Genomic DNA, 14,160 nt, shown 5'->3' on the forward strand with positions numbered 1-14,160 from the left:
TATTATCACACAATGGCCATTTTTTACATTATCATACTAACATCAGTCAATCTTTGTGTGAAATTGTGCCATTTTACGCACAGAAAACCTGTCAATTTATATTATTACACATCGGCTGTTTTTTTGTGAAATGATCCGTTTTGCGCGCATAATAACTGTCAATTTATAATATCACATACAAAAGTATTATTTTTTTTTTAAATTGCACAAATGAAGTTATAGCTCTTTGAATGCGACTATAGAAAAACGAAAAAAAAAAATAGCTTTGTCATTAGGGCCTAAAATAGGCTGGTCACTAAGGGGTTAAGGTTGAATCTTTAACCAGGGTTAGATGACTCGCCGTTGGATATTTATGTCCACTTGAGTAAGAGATCCTTCCATATCAAATATTCAATAGTTAATTTAAAGAAAAAACACGTCCAGGGTCAATGAGTGAGTCACTTATTTCGCTTCTTGTTCCTCTAGCTACCGATTTCATATCGACCTATATCGGTGGTAAATTCTGATGTAAAAATTCTATCAAAGTTCTGGCAAATTGGTTGATTAAAATCATCCCAACTATTATAAGTGACAAACCGGATTTGTTTTCCAAATCAACCACTATTAACCCCTTAATACTGAAGGTATTTTAAACCTTAATGACCAAGCAACTTTTTACGTTTTTCCATTGTCGCATTCAAAGAGCTGTAACTTTTTTATTTTTCCGTTGACATTGCTGTATAAGGAGAAATTGCGCTATTCTTTTTTGTGTCTTAAATTTACATCGTTTACCGTGTGGTATAAATAACATCAGAGCTTTATTCAGCGGGTTGTTACGATTGCGGCGATACCAAATTCATCTCGTTTTTTTTTTATGTTTTACTACTTTTACAGAGAAAAAACACTATTTTCGAAAAAAATAAAATAAATTGTGTCGCCATATTTAAAGTCATAACTTTTTTCTTTTTCCGCCCGTGCAGCTCTTATGATATCGCCGTAATCATATCGCCCCGCAGAATAAAGTGAATATGTCATTTATAGCATACGCGGAGCGCTGTAAAAAAAGAATAAAAAACAATAGTAGAAATGCTGTTCTTTAGTCACCACGCCTCTTAAAAGAATAGAATAAAAATGTATCAAAAAGTCACATGCACCCCATGAAAACTACAATGAATTCCTCAAGGGGTCTAGTTTCCAAAATGGGGTCACTTTTAAAGGGTTTCCCCTGTACTGGTACCTCAGAAGCTCTACAAATGCGTCATGGCACCCAGAAACCAATCCAGCAAAATCTACATGCCAATCTGAGCTCTGCCGATTTTCCAACCAGCAGTTTATGAACTCATATGGGGTATTGCCGTAATCGGGAAAAATTGCTTTTCAAATGTTGGGGTGCTTTTTTCTCCTTTATTCCTTGTCAAAATTAAAAATTTGTACCTTTTATCGGAAAAATATGTGATTTTCATTGCACACCCTAATTCCACAAAATGCAGCAAAAAAAAACCTGTATGGTCTAAATGCTCACTATATCCCTCGATAAATTCCATGAGGGGTGTAGTTTTCCAAATGGGGTCACTTTTGGGGGGTTTCCACTGTTTTGGCACCACAAAACCTCTTAAAACTTGACATGGTGGGTAAAATATATTCTAATAAAAAGGAGACCCCAAAATCCTCTAGGTGCTCCGTTGCTTCTGAGGCCGGTGCTTCAGTCCATTACCACACGAGGGCCACATGTGGGATATTTCTAAAAACTGCAGAATCTGAGTAATAAATATTAAGTTACGTTTCTCATGTAAAACCTTCTGTTTTACAGAAAAAAATGGAATAAAAGATTTTCTGACAAAAAAAAGACATTTGTAAATTTCCCCTCTACTTTGCTTTAAATTCCTGTGAAACGCCTAAAGGGTTAAGAAACGTTCTAAATGCTGTTTTGAAAACTTTGAAGGTCTAGTTTTTAAAATGAGCTGATTTATAGGGGTTTATAATCTATAAGGTGCTCAAAGCCACTTCAGAACTGAACTGGTATCTAAAAAAAAAAGGCTTTTGACATTTTATTCAAAATTTGAGAAATTGCTGCTTATGTTCTAAGCCTTGTAACGGCCTGGAAAAATAAAAGAATGTTAAAAAAAACTATGCCAACATAAAGTAGACATATGGGAAATGTTAATTAGTAACTATTTTGTGTGGTATTGTCACGGGTGCATGGATCCACTGGGCCTTACCGCCTTGACGGTATAGCAGCTGGCCAACAGGCTACAAGTCAAAGTCAATAGTGCGATAGGTGTACCTGTGGTAACTTTAGACAGTAGCGAAGAGGCTCAGATGGGACCTTGGCAGCAGGCAGACACCAGTCGTGGTCTAACCAGCAAGGCATAGTACACAGCACAACACGACTCCAACTCTAAACGGCACTTGAACCAAGATAGCATGGGATACAGGTAGCGGGAACACTGGGAACTGGGAAACACTTAATGGACCATTTGCAGAGACGAACATAGGTAGACAACAACAACGCTCAGGCAATGCAGGAAGGGGCAGGGCCCTTCTTATAGTCCAGCGTGCTTATGGGCTAATTTGGCACCCCACGGGACACAGAAGAGAGAAGCGGAAGTGAGGGCTGGCGTCTCCTGAGTAGGAGATGCGGGCCAGCACTCACAGATCCATGGCTGCGGTCGTCAGGAGGTGAGTGATCCTGACGGCCCGTGGCCATGGTTGTTACAGGTATTAATATCTGTCTTACAAGCAGATACATTTAAATTCAGAAAAATGTCCAATGTGTCACGAGAAAACAATCTCAGATTTGCTTGGATAGGTAAAAGCATTCCAGAGTTATTACCACATAAATTGACACAGGTCAGATTTGATAAATGGACTCTGAGCCTAAGGCTGGATTCACACGAGCGTGAAATACGGTCTGTATGTCGGCCGCATTTCCCGGACCGAACACACTGCAGGGAGCCGGGCTCTTAGCATCGTAGTTTTCTATGATGCTAGGTGTCCCTTCCTCTCCGCGGAACTGCTGTCCCGTACTGAAAACATGATTACAGTATGGGACAGATTTCCCGCAGCGAGGCAGTGACACCTAGCGTCGTAGATAACTATGATGCTAGGAGCCCAGGTCCCTACATTGTGTTCAGTCTGGGAAATGCGGCCGACATACATACCGTATATCTCGGACCGAACACGCTCGTGTGAATCCGGCCTTAAGGCCCAAACTAAGCCGCGTCATTAAGGGGCTAATTGTATTTGCCCTCCCAGCCTGTGTTTGTTTTTTACAGTATAGGTAAAATGAAATTATATTGTGGTCTCTTTCATACTCACCTTCATATCACTTGTCACATACAGACATACACCACCGCCTTCATATCACTTCTCACATACACCACCGCCTTCATGTCACTTCTCTCATACAGACATACACCACCGCCTTCATATCACTTCTCACATACAGACATACACCACCGCCTTCATATCACTTCTCACATACAGACATACACCACCGCCTTCATATCACTTCTCACATACAGACATAAACCACCGCCTTTATATCACTTCTCACATACAGACATACACCACCGCCTTCATATCACTTCTCATATACAGACATACACCACCGCCTTCATATCACTTCTCACATACAGACATACACCACCGCCTTCATATCACTTCTCACATACAGACATACACCACCGCCTTCATATCACTTCTCACATACACCACCGCCTTCATGTCACTTCTCTCATACAGACATACACCACCGCCTTCATATCACTTCTCACATACAGACATACACCACCGCCTTCATATCACTTCTCACATACACCACCGCCTTCATGTCACTTCTCTCATACAGACATACACCACCGCCTTCATATCACTTCTCACATACAGACATACACCACCGCCTTCATATCACTTCTCACATACAGACATACACCACCGCCTTCATATCACTTGTCACATACAGACATAAACCACCGCCTTCATATCACTTCTCACATACAGACATACACCACAGCCTTCATATCACTTCTCACATACAGACATACACCACCGCCTTCATATCACTTCTCACATACAGACATACACCACCGCCTTCATATCACTTCTCACATACAGACATACACCACCGCCTTCATATCACTTCTCACATACAGACATACACCACCGCCTTCATATCACTTCTCACATACAGACATACACCACCGCCTTCATATCACTTCTCACATACAGACATACACCACCGCCTTCATATCACTTCTCACATACAGACATACACCACCGCCTTTCCTATTTGTCCTGTCTTTCCGAAACAGTGTAAAACCCTATAGATTTACAGCCCAGTCATGTGAAGAGTCTAGCCATGTTTCAGCAACACCCACTATATCTAAATTTTCTTCCAGTATCAAGGCCTCCAGCTCCCCCATTTTGCTTGCTAGACTTCTGGCATTTGTGAACATACACTATAAGTTACCTTCCAATTTTTCACATTCAGCATCAGAAATGGATTATTTGAAATTTTGTAGGCATAATTATCTTCAATGTTGTTTTTTAACAAATAGATCTCATTATTCTGTTGTCTAATCTTCTCCCCACAGTTCATTTCTTCATCCACCAATATAGTTTGACCCCTCTCTAACATAACTACCCCTTATTTTTTATTATTTTTTTATAAATTCTTTTATTTTCCTTTTGAACATTGAGCAGAAGATAATGAAGTGCATACATGAGGAAGCACACACACGGGCACTCAGGCCAACATTAAGCATCAATGTAAGAAGTGAAAAAACAGCATCGAGCGACTAAGAAAATGTACAAGAAAGGTTTCCCGGTGTACACCAGTACCAGGACAACAAAAAAGTAGAGGAAGGCAGAAAGGAAGATCCAATGGTACCAGGTTTTGATGAATTTAGCATGGGTCCCTCTCATAGATTCAGTAAGATCCTCCATTCTCCTGAATTTTGCCGAAACACATGACAATCGACGGAGGATAAGATTGTCTCCACAACGCAGATATGCACGCTCTAGCCGCATTCACCAGATGGCGAACCACAGAACGCCTGTACGTAGATAATGGAATATCACACAGATGGAACAGGAAGAAGGCCGGTGAACACGGAAGGGGGAAGTCAATGAATTTTGGGGAAATACGCCACACTTCTGACCAAAAGTCTGTCAACTTCAGGCATTCCTAAAAGGTGCGTAAAATCATGCCCACATGTTCTCCACATCTCCAACACAGCGGGGAGACTGCAGGTATCAATGTGTGCAATCTGGAAGGTACTCTATACCAGCGCGACAAGATCTTCAATCCAGCTTCCTGGAATCTACTAGCCATGGAAGATTTATGTGTCATCGTAAACAAACAATCCTTATGTTCAGCAGTAAAAATCAGGTCTAGTTCCCTTTCCCAACTTACCAAATAGGAAGGCGAAGAGAGATTGGATGGAGAAATCGGGAGAGCATAAAGTCGAGATAGTGTATGACTTATTGTGCCCGTGCAAAGAAGTTCAAAAGGGGTGTTGTCGCGGGAGTCTTCCGATGGGTTTGGTAATGACATGAGGAAATGTCTCAGTTGAGTAACCTGCCAACCTGTGAAGGAGTGAGGGTCTGTCAGACACACAATTGTTGGTTAGGCATCCAATTCCCATCCTGCAGGAAATGAGCCGCTTGACACTTACCTGCCCGGAACCGATGCTGGAAACCCCCTTATTTTCTACATTGACCTCTATCTTCATCCCTAGTTTAAATACTCCCTGAGTTACATATGTAGTGATCAGTATTACCATCCACATTGAGGTGATAGCGATGACAATGACACCGGTCCTTCCAGAAGTCAGTCTGAGAACACCAGTCATGGTACCAGAACCACCTGCAGATAAGTAACCTCCACCTCTTCTGGAATGTTGATACAACCAGCATTGACTTCTGATAATGAGGAGTGAGGAGCGGGGCAGGTACAGAAGAGCGATGACTGAATGTTTCATCATGGAAGAGTTATATACATCATAACAGCAACGTTCCTGAACACATAGCAGCAGGAAACCTCAACCATTGTGATTGCTGTACTGAAGAGAACAACAGGAATATCTGCAGCCGTCCTACCAGGAGAATGGAGATCTGGTCCTCATGCCATGATGTCTCTGTATGTATATTTCACTGATAGGACAATTGTTGTACAAAATTATTGTGCCCTAAAATGACAATATACTGTAATTCACTGACTTAAAGGGACATTAAATAAGAAAAAAAAGCTTAAAACCTCACTTTTAATTGTATCACTTAAAATAAAGTCCCCACTAATTAACCATTTGTATTACATGGCCATACTTGGCTTAGTGTGTTTCATACTCGATGTATTTTACACATATGAGAGCTTAATTTTGTCTGAGTGAGCCCCAGTTTTAATCCTGCTGGACTCTATGCATAATCGTGGATACTGTTACTTGTCCCCAAACCATCACTTGCCTTACTTTTTGTCTTGCAGACAATCAGCAGTTGGTTATTCCTACCACTACTTTGTGCTGCTCTAGCCCTTGATTGAAATGACTCTACGTGTTTCGACATATAACTGTGTCCTAGACATTATGTTGCAGATACTGTAATTTCTGTGTTAGGTATTGATGACCGCCTTAGAGAATGGCGTGGGACGCTGAGTATTTATAGAGGAAAACACAACTTCTCACTTTTAATTGGGCTTGTATATCCAGCCAGTTTTACGTCACAGATCCAGCCCCCACTTCCATTGGATGGTGGTCCAGTGACGCGGTCATAGACACTCCTGCTCCAGTCATTGGATAGCTGTGTTGATGGCACGCACCGCGTCATATGGCGCGCAACACCACGATTGGGCAGTACTATAGCCCAAACGGAGGCCGTTTTTCTCCCCTGGTTACTAAGGAAACCTGATGCTATGCGGGCGTGTTTACAGGTTAGAACTCTTTGGCAAATTACAACTAGATGGTAATTATAGAGACAAAGGACTATCTTTCATAAGCAGGAAGCTATACCTATAGTCTTTGATGTGGACCAATACCGATGTTTATATTAATCGTTCCATCACTAATATAAGTTATATAAAGTAATATTTGATGTTATTGTCCTCCATAGTTAATCTCTTATTTTTGGAGGAATTAGTCTACAGTTTTACACTAGTCTGTTTCTTATTCAATGAAACAAGAATATGAGATATGATCATTTATGCTATGGATGGGGTTTAAGGGTTCTTAGTCTAAAAGACCACTGTGCCTCTTTCCGTAGTATTAAATTGTTCCAATTTCTACCACGTACCGGTGGCCTAATCCATTCTATGCCTTGAAAATTAAAACATTGGCGATAACCAACACCTATACTTTGCTCTGGTATGTATGGATAATGGGATATCTCTGTTATTTTCATTGTTACAGATATGATCGCATATCCGACGACAAAATCGTTTTTTTGTTTTTGTTTTAGTTTGCCGGGCAAGAACAGGTAATCAGAAACACTACCCCTGAGGAGGTGCAATTGAAGAAATCATGTATAGTGTAGGTTTTCTTTGTTGCCGTGCTCATAAAGTTACTCCCGGTGGTAATAGTCACAGGCGGTTCAATGACTGCATCCTAAAGTACCTTTTGGTAATGGTTGTCAAAAAACGTTTTATTTTTAGAATTTCTCTTATAAATTCTAATTATTATCTTATCTGTATATAATAACACATTTTTCCTGTAGTTTATAAAATGCACAAACATCTGTAAGGTCAACCTTAAACGGTCCATACAAATTCCTAAAAGGCAAATAGTCCATGGGCTAAATGCTTTGCGACGAATCCACAACTGCACCGCAGCATGGATGCATTAGTTAAGTGGTCAGGTCTTTGTGTCCCTTTTACCGTACTGTCAATTCCGTAAAAACAAATCCACCCCAAAAAATTTTTTACCACATTATATGGTACAATAAATGGTTCCGTTAAAAACTAATACTCGTCTTGCAGAAAAAAATAAAAAAAATAAGAAACTCTCATATGGCAGTGTTATTGGAAAAATAAAAAATGTATGGCCCTTGGAAGGCGAGGAGGAAAAAAACAAAAATGAAAAAAAAAATAAAAAATGGCCTGATCCTCAAGGGATTAAATTATGTGTCACTTGACGATTCACTTACAATTGGCGGTGTAATATTTCATACTTCTCCGTGTACAACAATTCTGAAAAAAAATGTGTTCAATGTTTTGCAGCTGCTGCAGCCGCTGACATGGCGTATCATCACATAAGACCACCTATAGGATATTCTATTCCCAAGCCCATATCATCGCTGTTGATGAGAGGATGGAACGCATGCCCGGAAGTAAGTTGTACTGTTCCTTTTTCCATCTAGATATAATGTTACACAATCTTAAGGGGTTTTCTGCTATACTTATTAGAAAATTTTCATTTATAGATGGGATGGTCCCGGTTCAGGACCCTCCTCTTTCTACCACTGTGGAAAATAGCTACAAAAAGCCTCTTACTTTCTGGAGAACCTAACAAGTCCAAACATTCCAAAGACAGCACACTTTAAAGAGAAATGTGTAATACTTCATATTCCCTGTGGTGGAGCTGCAGGGAAAATGAACACTTGCTGCCAGATTCCCTAAGAGAATCACTGATCGCTAGAGGTCTTCGCAACGGGACACTGTGATCAGCATACTTTCAAAGTCGATGTCCCCTGTAAGGACAACTGAAGCAAGTCTCAATAATATTCCAGTAGTGTCATATGCAGGATTTCAGACCTGTATCCCCTGTCCGGTGTTAGATAGAAGTCCAATGCTCAGGCCCCTCCCCCCTTTTCCCATTAACCAAAATGGGGAGTCGCTGCAAAGTCTCACTCTCTCTCAGGACTTAGGACATTGTCGCTCATTGACTTCAATGGGTATCCTGTAAATATGGACATGACAGGGGTTCCAGCTGCCTCATAAAAGACATATCTCAGGTGGACATCCCCTTTCAGGTGTTTAATTCTATATCTGTGTGTCTTGGCAGCCTTTGTGAATGATGTCAGGCATGCTGAGACTTATAGTTCTACGGTAGCCAGAGAGCCATGCTATGATGGCGGAGCTTGCAAGCAATGTATCACCCACGAGATGAGCTGAGTTGGTGTCACTATATTATAATAATTGACAGGTCTCAGTCTTTCCACACTCTTAGGCCCCATGCACACTAATGTGTTTTTGCGGCCGCAATACACCTGCAAATCTGCGGGTGAATTGTGGTCCCATTCGTTTCCACGGTCTGTGCATTGCCCAAGAGCCTGGACCGCAAAATGATAGGACATGCCTTATTACGGCCGTGTTTTGAGGTCCAGACTCATAGAAATGAATGTGCATGGGTCGCGATTTGCGAGCGGCCCGCGGGTGACACTCCACCGTTGTTCGAGCCGAAAATCATATCCGTGCACACTACTACGGTCATGTGCATGAGGCCTTATATGCCACTATTTGGAGATGAGCATAGGATATCGTGCGCACTGTCATTTATGCGCCACAATTAACCTATAAATCAATGTGTTAATTGATTTGGAACATTTGTTAAATTGACTTAGAAAAAAAACCAAAAAAATAATTTTTAAGATACAGCTTCTATGTATCATGTATACATAGAATCTGTATCGTTCAGTTAACTCCCTTACGACTGCCCATCGTCTTTTGACAGCGGGCAGTGCGGGTCCTTCGTCTACAGCGATGGCTTTTGGCGTCGCTGTAGAAGAGACTGATGAGCGCTCCTATAACTTACAGCTCTTCAACTTTGAGCAGCCTGCAGAATACAGCTGGGATCGGGGAAAAAATTACAACCCCCAGCTGTTTAACCCTTTGATCGCCACGGTCCGTGGCGTGATCAAAGGGGACTCCCCTAATTGATCGCGTCACCGGAAACCAGCTGACACGATCGAAGACCGGAGAACCCCCCTGCAGTCAGCCCTGGAGCTGTCTGTTCACTATACCTGCTGTTAGGGCCCGCTGTGTGTTATAGAGACAACGTGTAATGTATTAGCATACATGAGTATGCTAATACATTGTAAGTAGAAAAATAAAGTTGTAAATAAAGTTATCCCTTAACGGGGTTATGTGGGGACCAAAAATTATTATCAGCGTAGTCCCTGTAGTATGTGATACACTCGCTAATATACATTCCAGTTCCCGTAACGCTGATTCTGAGATTTTCATAGATTTTTATAGCGCTGCCTAGTTGCACAGTCTTCTTTGATGACGATACGACTCTTCGTCATGTGACTGGCCCCGCTCTACGCTATGTAATCGCTGTATTACGACTTGTAGATAGCACATAACCCCGTTAAGGGACAACTTTATTTACAACTTTATTTTTTTACTTACAATGTATTAGCATACTCTTGTATGTTAATACATTACACTGTGTCTTTATGACAACACATAGTGTGCCCTAACAGCAGGCAAACTGAACAGACAGCTCTGGGGTCCTTTCTAGGTCTCCAAGGCTGACTACAGAGAGATTCTCCGATCTTCGATCGTGTCAGCTGGTTTCCGGTAACAATGAAATCGGGGAGTCCCCTTTGATCGTACCGCAGTCACTGACCATGGCAATCAAAGGGTTAAACAGCACTGCTAATAATTTATGGTCCCCACAAAACTCCTTTAGGGTATGTGCACACACACTAATTACATCCGTAATTGACGGACGTATTTCGGCCGCAAGTCCCGGACCGAACACACTGCAGGGAGCCGGGCTCCTAGCATCATAGTTATGTACGATGCTAGGAGTCCCTGCCTCGCTGCAGGACAACTGTCCCGTACTGTAAACATGATTACACTACGGGACAGTTGTCCTGCAGCGAGGCAGGGACTCCTAGCATCGTACATAAGTATGATGCTAGGAGCCCGGCTCCCTGCACTGTGTTCGGTTCGGGACTTGCGGCCAAAATACGTCCGTCAATTACGGACGTAATTAGTGTGTGTGCACATACCCTAAGGGTATGTTCACACGCTGAGCCAAAAACGTCTGAAAATACGAACCTGTTTTCAAGGGAAAACAGCACCTGATTTTCAAAAGTTTTTTGAGCAAGTCACGTTTTTCGCGCCGTTTTCGCGCCTTTTTTCGGCCGTTTTTGGAGCTGTTTTCATTGGAGTCTATGAGAAAACGGCTCCAAAAACGTCCCAAGAAGTGTCCTGCATATAATGTATATAAGTGTCCTGCACTTCTTTTGACGAGGCTGTAATTTTACGCGTCGTCGTTTGACAGCTGTCAAATGACGACGCGTAAATGACAGGTTGTCTGCACAGTACGTCGGCAAACCCATTCAAATGAATGGGCAGATGTTTGCCGACGTATTGCAGCCCTATTTTCAGGCGTAAATCGAGGCATAATACGCCTCGTTTACGCCTGAAAATAGGTCGTGTGAACCCAGCCTTAACAGGATTTAAAAAAAAAAAGGAACAGAAAATAAATAAAAAACGTCCTAAAAAAACATTATTTTGCATAAAATATATTACATACATTACATAAAAACAAAAAACCTACACATGTCCGGTATCTACACGACCGTAATAAACGGAATAATTAATTTAACCGGTATTATTTAGTGTGAAGCGTGAACAGGATAAAAAATGAACGAAAAACACTATGCCGAGAATAGTTTTTTTTTCCTATATTCACGCCGTGAAAATAAATGATGTAACTTACACAGTGAATTTTTTCTACCCACAAACCACGCACAAAAAAATTACAATGTCTTCCGCATAAAACAAGGCTTCATACAGCCACGACAATGAAAAAATAAAAAAGTTATAGCTGCTGAAATACATAGAGGCAAAAACGGAAAAATGTAGCCGGTCATTAAGGGGTTAATCTAGGATCCAGCCAATAACGATCACCTATAAGGCCTAATTCACACGATCATATTTCAATAATGTGACACGGACCACAGCTATTCATACCTCCGTGGTTTTTCACGCAGCGCGTGTCCGTTAAATTTAACTCACTGCATGTCCTATTCTGGTCCGTTTTGTGGACCTCATCGACCCTTTAAATTCAATAAGTGCGTGGAAAGAACGGACAGAACACGGACGACATCCTTGTGCTCTTGTGCTTTACGCATCAGCTTCTAAAGAAATGCAGAGGAAAAAAAATAAGTAGAAACAGGAAGTGCTGGCAGAGGCGAAACACGGACGAGAAAAACGGATGCCAAACTGACGCACCACGGACAGTCATATACATAAAAGACTTCCCCATTTTTGCGGACGCAAATCGGACACGCTCGTGTGAATAAGTTGATCAACTGAGATGTGATCGTTATTAGCTGGATCCTGCGTGTCGGAGAGGACCAGCTTTCAACCGAGCCATCAGTTCAGCTGAACTGACGGAATCGGCTTTGACGGAAAGATACAGCTTCTATGTATGCAGGATACATAGAAGTTGTATCTTAAAAAGTTAAAAAAAATAATTCTAAATGTCAATTTAAAACATTCATTATTTAAAAAAAAAAATTTTTCTTCAGAGGTATACATAGGCTTTAAGCAGCAGATAAGAACTGTTTCTTGTGTTTTGTGTCACGAGCATGCACAGACCGTAAAAATCGTCTGTAATTGCGGACAGCAATTATGGACCCATTCACTTCTATTGTCCACAGACACTTTCCCGTTTATTTACGGGAAGGTGTCCGGGCCTTAGAAGCGTACCGCAAAATATAGGACAAGTCCTATCTTTCGGTTTTTACGTGCTGTGCTTCCACTTTGTATGGGAACATGGGCCGAAATTCGGGCAGCCGTCCGTGCCTGTTATCGCGGCCCCTGATTATGGGTACGGCCGTGTGCATGAGGCCTTAGTGATTGTTTTTTGGGGGGGAAAAAAATCTGCAATTACTAGAAATAGATGAAATGTCTCCACCTAGTGGACATCAGTTGTATTTATTCATTAACTATTGAACATGTAGAATTTTTGACAATAAAAGAACATGCAAGTTATTCAAAATATAAACTATTTTGTTCTTCTGTTAATATTTTATTCTGACTTCTCCTTTATTTAAATTACCACAAATATTAATGAACTAGTCTTATGGAATACTCCTTAAAGGCTATGTACACCATTGTAGGCAGTTTTTTTTTTTGTTTTTTTTCTCATTTTTACGATACAGCTGCTATGTGCCCTCTATAAATAAAAGCTGTATCGTTTGTTTTCACCAAATCCATCAGTGAAGTGATCTGGTGACTTGACTGAGCGCTGGTTCTGTGTGTCTCTAACACAGGATCACAATAATATCGATCACATTTAAGTTACTGACTTGAAATGGCTGATAACAGGGATTAATAGCTGCACCGCTAACGTTGATATTGATTTTAGCTTTAAAGGGGTATTCTATACTCAGAGATTTTATGGCCTATCCGTGGAACGGGCCAGATGACCCCCTTTCTGGAGATAGGTGCAGGTCCCAGAGGTGGGATCCACATTTATCAGACATTTATGGCCTATCCCATAAATGTCTGAGTTGGGAATAACCCTTTAAAAAGCAGTTCCACCCAAAATAAAAAACTGACCAGTTATTATAAGCCTTTTAGTTTTCCCTTTTTCTGTCAGGTTGCTAAAACGTCTATTCAGCAGCTCCTTCGTTAGATCTGTTTCTGGGAAAGCTGGGTGACCCCCAATATCACCCACATTACAGCATCTATAATGGTTGTCACTCAGACCCCTGAACAGCATGGAAGCCAAGTCAATATCAGATGGGGGTTCATTGGGCCCCCGGGAGCAACTTGTACTGAGAATACTAGTTAAAAAGGTAAGTGAATGTCTTTGGGCGCATGACAGATCTGTTTTGTACAGGGTCTCGATGGGGCCGCCATAGAGGTACATGGGGCCTCTACCTTATATGCCTCCAATTTTATACAGAGGTTTTACAAATCTGACAGAGAAAAAAAATCATGGAATGCTTCATCGGACTTCATATAACGGGAGTATAAGGAAGCATTGTTTTTTGGGGAGAAAATCTCTGTAATTACAGCGACCAATGGATTCTGTAAGACCTCATGCACACGAGCGTCATTTTTATCCATAATTACGGATGAGAATTGCAGACCAATTCATTTCTATTGGCCACGGACAACTTTCCGTATATTTATGGTTGTGTGTCCGTGCCGTAGAAATGATCCGCAAATTATAAGACATGTCCTATTCTTGTCCACCATTGCAGAACAGACTGGCCCAT

At 41.3% G+C, this 14,160-nt stretch overlaps 1 protein-coding gene across 1 annotated transcript in view; it reads left to right on the forward strand.

The window, feature by feature from the left end:
* Nucleotides 1-14,160, forward strand: part of LOC142657627 (serine/threonine-protein kinase TNNI3K) — a 227,442-nt gene that overhangs the window by 150,225 nt on the left and 63,057 nt on the right. The window contains exon 23 of the mRNA XM_075832842.1: nucleotides 8,189-8,298. Coding sequence (XP_075688957.1) covers nucleotides 8,189-8,298 — 110 coding nt within the window. The remainder of the gene's footprint in view (nucleotides 1-8,188; nucleotides 8,299-14,160) is intronic.

Source organism: Rhinoderma darwinii, chromosome 7, assembly GCF_050947455.1.
Source record: "Rhinoderma darwinii isolate aRhiDar2 chromosome 7, aRhiDar2.hap1, whole genome shotgun sequence".
Classification (NCBI taxonomy): Eukaryota; Metazoa; Chordata; class Amphibia; order Anura; family Rhinodermatidae; genus Rhinoderma; species Rhinoderma darwinii.